At 45.1% G+C, this 12,659-nt stretch overlaps 1 protein-coding gene across 1 annotated transcript; it reads right to left on the bottom strand.

Annotated features, from left to right (window-relative positions):
- Positions 1 to 7,680: 7,680 nt before the first annotated feature.
- LOC131676186 (uncharacterized) lies at positions 7,681 to 11,227 on the bottom strand. Its single transcript, XM_058955308.1, has 4 exons — positions 10,786 to 11,227; positions 10,678 to 10,723; positions 10,580 to 10,607; positions 7,681 to 10,493 (listed from the first exon to the last, which is right to left on the bottom strand). The coding sequence occupies exon 4, from the start codon at positions 9,604 to 9,606 to the stop codon at positions 7,681 to 7,683; it is 1,926 nt and encodes a 641-aa protein (XP_058811291.1). The 5' UTR covers positions 9,607 to 10,493; positions 10,580 to 10,607; positions 10,678 to 10,723; positions 10,786 to 11,227.
- Between the last annotated feature and the right edge of the window lie 1,432 nt (positions 11,228 to 12,659).

Raw genomic sequence — 12,659 nt, 5'->3', positions numbered from 1 at the left:
TAGGACGGATATTTTAACAAACGGTCTCTCGTCATTTTCGGGGTGTATAATCGACTCATTAATCTCGTAATTGTAAGAATGCACGTACTCGGAGGAACAAACTTGGTCGAGACCAAGGTTTTGCAATTGTTCGGTGCAATCTTGCGGTAAAAGGGGCTTTATGAGCGGCAGACTGGCTTGCCCTCCGGGACAGTCTTGACTGCGTTTTTTTTACAGAAGGGACAAGTGTCGGTATCCACATCATGAAAGCCACATCGTTGACAATATTGGTGTCGCGGTCTGTCACACTCTCGAGCATGGTGGCCTTTGAGGCGACAGTTGAAACAAACGCCGTCTTTCGGTACTTGATAGTTATCCAGCACAATTTGCAGTCCCTGTGGTCGATCCCTTTCACTACCCTGTTGCGAGTTCGGCACACGTTTAATCTCCTCATCCGAAATGTTCGCGCGCGATTTGGAGTTATTAAAGACTCGCGATTTGTACTGTTCGTTGTCGGGCTTAGCTTTCTGTTTCCGTTTCGCGCCGGTTTCGATTTCGTTAACCTGCTTCCCCCGGGGATTGTTCTCGTTCGCGTGGGGTTGGTATTTATACCAATAGGTGGCATCTAACCGTCTGCCAAATTTCTTGAGATCAGCCAAGTTGTCGATTTCTGACGACACCGCATGGCCTTTATATTCCGCGCGCATATTACGAAACACGATTTCAAACTTCTTGCGTTCTGTCATAGGCTTGGTTAACGAGTTGAAAATTTTCTGTATGTCCAGAAAATAATCCTGAAATTTTTCGCGGGGACCCTGCTTTCTCGCGATCGCGCGTATTTCGCTCGTGTGGTCGTGATCCGGACTCAAAAATTCCCTCTTGAGTTCTTCTTTAAGCTCTTCCCAAGATGAGAAATCATCATTCTCGAAACCCGTCATGTACCACGATTTCGCCGGTCCACTAAACAGATGAATTGCTGAACGGAACAATTCTCTGGTGGACATATTTTCCGACTTCGCGTAGAACTCAACTTCCCGTAAAAATTTCATTAACAACTGACCGTCATCGGACCCGTCGTATTTTAGTCTCCAGTCTGACACTGGCCTACACTTCCCTGATCTCGGTCCTGGTCTATACTCCCGACGATTATTATTAACCCTGACATTTCGATTCGATCTCCGCGAGCTATATTGCGTTCTATCCGTCGAGCAACCGGATTCGGTTTCAGACGATGTCTCTGAAACTGGTTTACTTTTTCGCGACGACTTGGGTGACGAACTCTTATTTTTGCTTTTGACGAAAATTTCCCTATTCTTGTCAATCACAGGGTCTACTTGGTTGGACGCACTATCTGCTGCACTAAAATGAAGCACTTTCTGAGCAGGCCATGTTTGCATTTGTGGGGGTCCAAACATCCATGGGTATGCACCAGGTTGCGTCATCCATGGGAACCAATTGTTCATTGGAATATTCCAACCAGTCGAAAAATTGTCTAATGATTTAAGGTTTCGTTTTAAATGTTCTCCCGGGGTTACGAAATCGTTATCGTCGTTTTGACTAGACGACGCAGTTGATTTCCTATCGATATTCGAACCGGCGGGGCCGATGGACATATTCGCCATCGACTGATTTAATTGGGTTGCAATTTCTTGCTGGCCTATTGCCGAGAAAAAAGAGAAATGCATATTAAACGCACCGCGAATGCACGACACTAGCGAATCTACATCGTTTAAATCTTCCTCCTCATCCGTATTTTCCGCCACTCGTTTAACGCGCGCGAAGCAATGTACAAGCCTAGTTTTTAACGCTTCACGTGACCCTTCGTACCTTCTGGGATTTCTTAAATAATCTCTAATGTCCTTAATCTTTCTATCTATAAGCTTGATCTCTTCATCGACCGTTGTATCAAGCCGATTGAAATCAATATCGCGGATATCACTGTTCTTCTCTGTTTTAATTTGTTCCCTCAAACGCCGCGCGAGGGCTGCTCGCGTTTCAGCTTCCGTAAATTCTATTCCGCGGATCGCGAGCTCGTGTGCGATTTCATCCCTTTCCAGGTGATGAACGAGCAAACTTTTATACAGAATATCAAATTCAACATCCATTTTCCGAAAAACTGTATACTTTCGTTCAGAGGACGAAAATAAACTAATAAAACAGCGTTCTGTTTTGTACTCCCTCCGTAGGGATTTTGAAAAAAAAATCTAACTGTGGGTTGTTATGTTGGGCGCCAATTTGTAGCCCCTCGACTTGCTCAGTGGGTGGTTGGAGGGGGATTATGCTCTCTACTGCTGGTATACATTCAGGGTTTTAGTTGTACTCACCACGGAACTCATTCACTTCGGGAACAGGGGAAACCGGACCATCAATCGCTGCTGCAACCAAGGTGGACAACTAAAAAGGTAAAGCAATATTTTAATATGCTCAAAAGCGATACCGTGAATGCTCTTTCAGCGGAAACATCCTAGGACGAGGACTGACGACTCCTTTCGAGTCCGGAAACCGATTCAAAGTAGTGGTGTTATTGTACGGACAATGTTATACGAGAATATACAGATGGTACAGAATTTTAATTTATACATACAATTTATTACCATACCCTAACTAAACTTAATGCTATGTGACGTCACGATTTAGCTACTTGCGGATCTTTTTATCTGGTGCAGGTTTACAGTGGTTGTGCGGCTGACTATTACAGCCATGGCAAATTCTGGTGGATCTGGGTTCGCTGGTGGCAGGAAAACGGTCCGGAACTTTGAAGGCGACAAACCTCGTAATTGTACACCGTCAATAACAATGGCGGCGTTAGCACACTGGCGGAGTTGCCAAAAATGGCGGCGAATCTCCCCAGCGCGTCGGATCTAGGGTTCTTCAGCAAGGACTCTCGGTTCTCTAATCGGTTCGCTTTGAGGATTTCTGTTTGGCGTGCTTCCTGCGAAGAAACCCTTCGGACGTAGTCCGAAGCCAGAGAAAAAAAAGTCCCGCTGTGGACCTGCACAGCGCAAATTAGCATATACTAAGGTGTTTCGAAACCCTATCCCGCACCATCTTTTAACCTGTTTTATGTAGCAATTTTACCTTCTTTCAATTTCTTCGTTTTGTGACACTGTTAAAATACATACAAAAATTTACAATTTGTTTTATACTAGGACAATACGCTATCACTATTTACTAACCGTACTATAACCGTTTACTTTTACTTTTAATCTAATCTATCTATATCTAAAACAAAAAAAGAACATTATTCACACAATACACCACTTAAACTGTACAAGAAAAATCACATTGAATAATGAGCAAAAACCGCGCGCACTTCTGACTTCCTCGAATGTCGAGAACCGAAAGAACTATCTCGGCGACCGCCGAGCCTAACTCAGCTCGGATGATACCGAAAAACCTCAATTTTTGCAATATCATCCGAACTGACATTTAAATTGTCAAAACCTTGGCAGCCCTTCCAATGGCTGCGACAGCGATGGATAGCATGTTGCGCTACGTTATGCTCACACCGTTGTGATGAGACACCTTGGGTGAGCGCCTGCAACCCTTCTGCGTGAGTGACCCACCCGTCTCAGATGACAACCTGGACTTGGAAGGCCATCACTCACACATTTTGATGTTTTACACAGAGTAGGAGTTAGGGATTGGGAAAGGGAATGAGCGAACCTAGCGACACTTATCAATTTGGCAAAGCCAACTAACAACTGTCGTAACCGGTGGTTACAATACCCCATCGTCCCCCTCCCAATTAACGAAGTATTGGTTTAAATTAAACAAACAACTGTTATTATTCCACATCTTAACGTTCCCTGACGAAAAATAATTTTGCCGATTGGAAAATTATTCCCAGGTACGCCTTCATAGGCCCTTATTAAAAAGTATTCTATACATCCACTTCACTCAACGAAGTGGAGAAAGAACTCATTACACCAACACATGTGTGTGTTGAAAACTGTCAGCCGTCGATCACGATTGTTGTTTACTATACCGGTACGCGTGCGTGAGTGAAAAGTGTTTCATCTAATTTAATTATATTTTTGATGTGTTATTGTACTATTTTACAGGTAGGTTGTGCACGAAAAACGCGTCGTTGCCGTGAAGCTTTCGCGGTGCACCAAAATCGGCAAAATTTCTAGTGAGCTCTGGTCGTTTTTGATGATATTCGTCGGTTTCGTTGGAAATTTGCTGGAGGAAGGTTTCACGGCAAGGAGACAATTTCCCTTGAAGATTTTTTTCACGTAAGTAGACAATATAAACAAGCTAATCGACATCTATTATTGACTATATAAATCTCATTTCAGATCGCAATTTACAGTTGCTACTCATTGAGGTCCGGACCGCTCAATGGTGCCCCCCAAATTGATTGAAAATAATTTGCTGGAAGTCTTATTCGATTTTTTTTTTTCCATTTCAGGCTTCGGGTTTCAAATCAGCCACGGAAAAAACCCCAATCGGTTTACCTGCTTCATTGGCAAGCTCATACGAGCTGGTGCCAATTCGTGCAAGGACTACGCACGGGATGTACAGCGCATCCAGTTTGGCGTTGTAGGCATCAGCTGCTGATGACTGTTTAAAGTTCCTCCTGTACACTCTCTGCCCTACAGAGTAAACAGGAGCAGCCGTCTTCGACCGCAAATTGTAGTCCATGACATGTTTGTCATGGGCTTTTCTTAAATTTTTGTATACTATGGAGTAAATTTTCCTGTTCACCTCTCCTCTCAGTTCCATTCTTTCCTCCTCAGATATATCCCTTTCGTCCCTATCCATTTTGTGCTCTCCTGCTCTTTCAACTATTTCATGTCCGAAAAGAATCCGATAGGGAGAATAACCTGTCGCGGTATGGGGTGTATTATTGAGGCAAAACTCAATCTCGGACACCCGGGTGTCCCAAATCTTCTGATTTTCTTTGACGTAGGATCGGAGACACGCGTTTATTGTTCGATTCAGCCGTTCCACCGGGTTCGATTGACTGTGGTGCCTCGAATTGGCCCAGTGTTGAATACCGTATTTGGATAGTAGAGTTTTAAATTCGGTGGACAAAAAGGTGGTCGCGTTATCGGATATTAAATATTCCGGAACCGAGTACTTACGGAACCAACATTCTTCGAGAACCTTGGTTACTTGGGGCGCGGAGATTCGTTTCATTGGAACTAAGATCGACCATTTCGAAAACAAGTCCATCACGACTAGTAGATGTGCGTTGCCGTTTTTACTACGGGGAAGGGACTGGATGAAATCTAGTGCGATGATTTGGAAGGGTTTCGTTGTTAGGCGTTGTTTACCGGGTTCAGGGATTTGTGAACGATTCGCGGGCTTATTTTGTTTGCATAGTGAGCAGTGTCGAATGTATTTCTGGACATCTTCGGCCATTTTGGGCCAGAAGTGCTTCTTCCTAACAAAAGCTAAAGTCTTCTCCGTCCCTAGATGCATTTTGTCGTCATGCTCTTCGACGAGGATCCTTTCTCTCGCAGAAGCTGGTACACAAGTCTTCCAAGAAAAACGGTAATCTAACGAATCTCCCTGAACGGAAACAAATTTTTTTAATGGCGATTTCGCTTGAACCTGAAACTGAGTCAGGTTCTAACCCCAACTGCTGTCAGTTCATACATTTTGACAGCAGTTGGGGTTAGGAACTGACTCAGTTTCGCTTCAAACGAAAACCACATAAGATTCCCCGCTCAAGTTTAAAATCTTTATATTTTTCAGGGTTTTCTTGTACCTTTTGAACCATTTCCGGATACCATCCGGTTTCATCAGTGGACATAACTTCTTCAACGGACCTGGACAAAGCATCCGGAACGTAATTCTCGGACCCTTTCCTGTGCAGAATGGTCATATCATGGCGCTGCAGGTCCATACTCCAGCGACATAAGCGAGATGACGTACGCCAACTGCTTCGCATAATGTATGTTAATGCTGACGCGTCGGTGTAAACGGTGAATTTAGCACCTTCGATGTAACATCTAAATTTTTCGATGGATCTTATTACCGCCAATCCTTCCTTTTCTGTGGCGAAGTATCTTTGTTGGATTGTACTTAGCTTCTGTGAGAAAAAGGCTATAGGCTTTTCTGTTTCATCATGCGTTTGTGTAAGGACACCGGCAATCGCCGTATCGCTTGCGTCGCAGTGGATCGCGAAAGGTAAGTTGAAGTTTGGATTTGTAAGGATTGGGGCACTAATTAAGAGTCCCTTGATGTTTGCAAATGATAATTCTGCTTTATCATTCCAGATTACGGCTTTGGGCTTATTTCTAAGGAGCTCTGTTAGGGGTTGTGTAACCTCACTATAGTCGGCTATGAACCGTCTATAATAGTTACACATTCCTAAGAATCTCCTTAGAGCCCTTAACGAGGTAGGTCTTTCGTAGTTGACAATGGCGGATACTCGGTCAGGGTTGGGCCTTAGGCCTCCTTGACCCAAGATGTATCCCAGGTATGGAACTTCTGCCACACAAAAACGAGATTTGCTTAAATTAATTGAGAGATTGGCCGCGTTTAAACGCTTCGCAACCTCTTCTAGCAGGGCCAGGTGTTGCTCAAACGTATTTGAAACCACAATTATGTCGTCCAGGTATACAAATACGTTTGGTTCCAGTTCACCTCCACCTAAGACTCGATCCATCAGTCTCGACAGCGTTGCCGGGCTATTGACTAGACCGAAAGGCATTCGGGTGAACTGGAACAATCCTCGCCCCAACACGGAGAATGCCGTATATTTTCGCGAACGAGGGTGTAACGGAACTTGTAGAAAGGCTTTAGAGAGGTCTATGGTTGTAATATATTCCGCCGCCCCGAGTCTGCTTAAGATACGGTCCGCATGTGGGAGAGGATAGCAATCCCTGACAGTGCGGTCGTTGAGTTTACGCGCGTCAAGGCATAAACGTATAGAGCCATCTGTTTTGTCTACTGGGACGAGGCGTAAGGCCCAATCACTGTAAGACTTTTCAATCACTTTGCTTTGAAGCATCTTGTTCAATTCTTCATTGATTTGTTCCTGCTTCTTCGGCGAAGTTGGGAACGGGTTAATTCGAGCGGGCGGAAGTTTTTTCGCTTCTTCTGTTAGCTCGATTCGATGGTTAATTAAGTGTGTAGTGTCAAGGGTACCTTCTCCTGCTACTTTGAATAACGTTTTTGCATATTCTAATCTATGTTTCTGATCCTCCGTTAATTCTAATTCATCGTTGTCCGTATCTGTACCGGACTCGTTCGCGCATAATTTTGATTCATCGTCACGTTCTAATTCTTCCACCTTTGCTTGACCTATGGTTGGTCGAATATCGAACGATTTCCAAAAATTCATCCCAAGGAGAATTCGTCTCTTTAGGGAGGGAACTACTAGGGCTTCTACAATTTTCGTTGCATTATTAAAAGTAACAGGAAGGCACACCACTCCACTAACTTTCAGCTGCTCCCCATTTGCAGTTTTAAGGCTTACATCTGAAGGGAGTAATTTCAAATTACACTTTTTAATAATTTTTTTGGAACCGACACCCAGGATACTTAAATGAGCGCCGCTGTCCAGTAGGCCTACCATAGGTATTCCTAGGACGGATATTTTAACAAACGGTCTCTCGTCATTTTCGGGGTGTATAATCGACTCATTAATCTCGTAATTGTAAGAATGCACGTACTCGGAGGAACAAACTTGGTCGAGACCAAGGTTTTGCAATTGTTCGGTGCAATCTTGCGGTAAAAGGGGCTTTATGAGCGGCAGACTGGCTTGCCCTCCGGGACAGTCTTGACTGCGTTTTTTTTACAGAAGGGACAAGTGTCGGTATCCACATCATGAAAGCCACATCGTTGACAATATTGGTGTCGCGGTCTGTCACACTCTCGAGCATGGTGGCCTTTGAGGCGACAGTTGAAACAAACGCCGTCTTTCGGTACTTGATAGTTATCCAGCACAATTTGCAGTCCCTGTGGTCGATCCCTTTCACTACCCTGTTGCGAGTTCGGCACACGTTTAATCTCCTCATCCGAAATGTTCGCGCGCGATTTGGAGTTATTAAAGACTCGCGATTTGTACTGTTCGTTGTCGGGCTTAGCTTTCTGTTTCCGTTTCGCGCCGGTTTCGATTTCGTTAACCTGCTTCCCCCGGGGATTGTTCTCGTTCGCGTGGGGTTGGTATTTATACCAATAGGTGGCATCTAACCGTCTGCCAAATTTCTTGAGATCAGCCAAGTTGTCGATTTCTGACGACACCGCATGGCCTTTATATTCCGCGCGCATATTACGAAACACGATTTCAAACTTCTTGCGTTCTGTCATAGGCTTGGTTAACGAGTTGAAAATTTTCTGTATGTCCAGAAAATAATCCTGAAATTTTTCGCGGGGACCCTGCTTTCTCGCGATCGCGCGTATTTCGCTCGTGTGGTCGTGATCCGGACTCAAAAATTCCCTCTTGAGTTCTTCTTTAAGCTCTTCCCAAGATGAGAAATCATCATTCTCGAAACCCGTCATGTACCACGATTTCGCCGGTCCACTAAACAGATGAATTGCTGAACGGAACAATTCTCTGGTGGACATATTTTCCGACTTCGCGTAGAACTCAACTTCCCGTAAAAATTTCATTAACAACTGACCGTCATCGGACCCGTCGTATTTTAGTCTCCAGTCTGACACTGGCCTACACTTCCCTGATCTCGGTCCTGGTCTATACTCCCGACGATTATTATTAACCCTGACATTTCGATTCGATCTCCGCGAGCTATATTGCGTTCTATCCGTCGAGCAACCGGATTCGGTTTCAGACGATGTCTCTGAAACTGGTTTACTTTTTCGCGACGACTTGGGTGACGAACTCTTATTTTTGCTTTTGACGAAAATTTCCCTATTCTTGTCAATCACAGGGTCTACTTGGTTGGACGCACTATCTGCTGCACTAAAATGAAGCACTTTCTGAGCAGGCCATGTTTGCATTTGTGGGGGTCCAAACATCCATGGGTATGCACCAGGTTGCGTCATCCATGGGAACCAATTGTTCATTGGAATATTCCAACCAGTCGAAAAATTGTCTAATGATTTAAGGTTTCGTTTTAAATGTTCTCCCGGGGTTACGAAATCGTTATCGTCGTTTTGACTAGACGACGCAGTTGATTTCCTATCGATATTCGAACCGGCGGGGCCGATGGACATATTCGCCATCGACTGATTTAATTGGGTTGCAATTTCTTGCTGGCCTATTGCCGAGAAAAAAGAGAAATGCATATTAAACGCACCGCGAATGCACGACACTAGCGAATCTACATCGTTTAAATCTTCCTCCTCATCCGTATTTTCCGCCACTCGTTTAACGCGCGCGAAGCAATGTACAAGCCTAGTTTTTAACGCTTCACGTGACCCTTCGTACCTTCTGGGATTTCTTAAATAATCTCTAATGTCCTTAATCTTTCTATCTATAAGCTTGATCTCTTCATCGACCGTTGTATCAAGCCGATTGAAATCAATATCGCGGATATCACTGTTCTTCTCTGTTTTAATTTGTTCCCTCAAACGCCGCGCGAGGGCTGCTCGCGTTTCAGCTTCCGTAAATTCTATTCCGCGGATCGCGAGCTCGTGTGCGATTTCATCCCTTTCCAGGTGATGAACGAGCAAACTTTTATACAGAATATCAAATTCAACATCCATTTTCCGAAAAACTGTATACTTTCGTTCAGAGGACGAAAATAAACTAATAAAACAGCGTTCTGTTTTGTACTCCCTCCGTAGGGATTTTGAAAAAAAAATCTAACTGTGGGTTGTTATGTTGGGCGCCAATTTGTAGCCCCTCGACTTGCTCAGTGGGTGGTTGGAGGGGGATTATGCTCTCTACTGCTGGTATACATTCAGGGTTTTAGTTGTACTCACCACGGAACTCATTCACTTCGGGAACAGGGGAAACCGGACCATCAATCGCTGCTGCAACCAAGGTGGACAACTAAAAAGGTAAAGCAATATTTTAATATGCTCAAAAGCGATACCGTGAATGCTCTTTCAGCGGAAACATCCTAGGACGAGGACTGACGACTCCTTTCGAGTCCGGAAACCGATTCAAAGTAGTGGTGTTATTGTACGGACAATGTTATACGAGAATATACAGATGGTACAGAATTTTAATTTATACATACAATTTATTACCATACCCTAACTAAACTTAATGCTATGTGACGTCACGATTTAGCTACTTGCGGATCTTTTTATCTGGTGCAGGTTTACAGTGGTTGTGCGGCTGACTATTACAGCCATGGCAAATTCTGGTGGATCTGGGTTCGCTGGTGGCAGGAAAACGGTCCGGAACTTTGAAGGCGACAAACCTCGTAATTGTACACCGTCAATAACAATGGCGGCGTTAGCACACTGGCGGAGTTGCCAAAAATGGCGGCGAATCTCCCCAGCGCGTCGGATCTAGGGTTCTTCAGCAAGGACTCTCGGTTCTCTAATCGGTTCGCTTTGAGGATTTCTGTTTGGCGTGCTTCCTGCGAAGAAACCCTTCGGACGTAGTCCGAAGCCAGAGAAAAAAAAGTCCCGCTGTGGACCTGCACAGCGCAAATTAGCATATACTAAGGTGTTTCGAAACCCTATCCCGCACCATCTTTTAACCTGTTTTATGTAGCAATTTTACCTTCTTTCAATTTCTTCGTTTTGTGACACTGTTAAAATACATACAAAAATTTACAATTTGTTTTATACTAGGACAATACGCTATCACTATTTACTAACCGTACTATAACCGTTTACTTTTACTTTTAATCTAATCTATCTATATCTAAAACAAAAAAAGAACATTATTCACACAATACACCACTTAAACTGTACAAGAAAAATCACATTGAATAATGAGCAAAAACCGCGCGCACTTCTGACTTCCTCGAATGTCGAGAACCGAAAGAACTATCTCGGCGACCGCCGAGCCTAACTCAGCTCGGATGATACCGAAAAACCTCAATTTTTGCAATATCATCCGAACTGACATTTAAATTGTCAAAACCTTGGCAGCCCTTCCAATGGCTGCGACAGCGATGGATAGCATGTTGCGCTACGTTATGCTCACACCGTTGTGATGAGACACCTTGGGTGAGCGCCTGCAACCCTTCTGCGTGAGTGACCCACCCGTCTCAGATGACAACCTGGACTTGGAAGGCCATCACTCACACATTTTGATGTTTTACACAGAGTAGGAGTTAGGGATTGGGAAAGGGAATGAGCAAACCTAGCGACACTTATCAATTTGGCAAAGCCAACTAACAACTGTCGTAACCGGTGGTTACAGTTACGTCGCCGTCGAATCGATGCTCACCATCTTCACGTTTCTGGTGTTTCTTCGATTTTAGCGATCGATATCCTCCGCCAGATGGGAATCATCCAGGCGATAACGCATACTGCCTCCGACGATATGGTTCTGTATGCGCTCTCTTACGGCCACCAGCCGGGACATTCTGTTCAGCTTTGCGCGGTTCCTCTTGATTTTCAGCGCCGCACCCCAGGCCGGAATTCCATATCGCAATATCGATGACGAAACACTAGGTAGCAGACGTAGCAGGCGTAGTCGACGTGCTTGTTGAAGCTCAACCGGTCGTCTAGTATCACTCCCATTCGCTTAAGTACACGCTTCGATGCAGTCACGTGCCCTCCAACGGTAATCTGCATCCGCTGAACCACTTTGCAGTTGCTGTTGGTCACCACATTCACATCCGTCGTGGGGTGAGCTATCTGCAGCTTGACCACGTTCATCTAGTTCTCGATAGCGTCTACTGCCTCCGCAACCGACACCTTCACTTCATTTATTGTCTCACCCATCACCGTTAGAGACACGTCGCCCGCGAAACCCAAGATTTGCTGGACAGCCGCAGTGTCAAGACCCCATCGTACATCCCGGTCGAAAGAGTTGAACCGAGAAGGGAGTCCCGAGGAACGTCCGCTGTGACTCGAATTGGAAGTAGCTCTTCAGGATCCGACATGGTCATTCTGTGCAGCGCTTCGGCGAGGGCTTCTCAGCTGGCGCTGTTGAACGGATTATTCCCATCTATCGTAACTACAGCACAGTATCGATCACCTTCTCTCTAGCTTCCATTTAGATGCCTTCTCAGCACTTCCGAGCATTGTCCGAATTAGTTCCAATGTCGATAGTTCTTCGCGGAATCCGAACTGCATCTTGGACAGTCCACACTCACCTTCTGTGCGTTTAGTCAGCCTGTTAAGGATAGATCTTTCCAGGAGTTTTCCGTGTTTCTAGCAAACATATAGGCCTCGGCTAGGCCGGTGACTTCCCTGGCCTTGGCAACAGCACCAGCTTCTGTACCTTCCACAGCACCGCCCTGATCATGTCCGGCTAGGCCAGGAGACGCAACTTTCAGCGTTTAGTTTTCCATCCGGACCGGGGGTTTTCTTTGATTTTAGTCGCATCGACGCTTCTTTGAGCTCGTCGTTAGTCACTTGCCACTCGTCTGTGTTTGCTCCTTTTCTTAGCCGAACGATGTCGGTGACCAGGTAGTTGGATCGTGCTTCGGGAAGAGATCCTCAGCGATTATCTTTAGCTTACCCCGGCACATTTCAGCTGACGTCGACGGGCCCTCATCTTCGCCATCACGACTCGGATCGGCATCTACTTCTCAGCATAGCTCCTTATGGCAAACTAGCTTGCTAAGCTTTATCTCCCGTTTTAAAGGGCGAACACGGAATTATTGCGACACATTCAACAGGGC

This window comes from Topomyia yanbarensis, chromosome 1 (genome assembly GCF_030247195.1).
Source record: "Topomyia yanbarensis strain Yona2022 chromosome 1, ASM3024719v1, whole genome shotgun sequence".
Taxonomy (NCBI): Eukaryota; Metazoa; Arthropoda; class Insecta; order Diptera; family Culicidae; genus Topomyia; species Topomyia yanbarensis.
Note: the sequence above shows the minus strand (reverse complement) of the source record. Positions and strands in the feature narration are given on the sequence as shown.

What these genes read in the sequence shown, in the direction of transcription:
- LOC131676186 (XM_058955308.1), bottom strand. Translation starts at nt 9,606, where the DNA reads ATGGATGTTGAATTTGATATTCTGTATAAAAGTTTGCTCGTTCATCAC.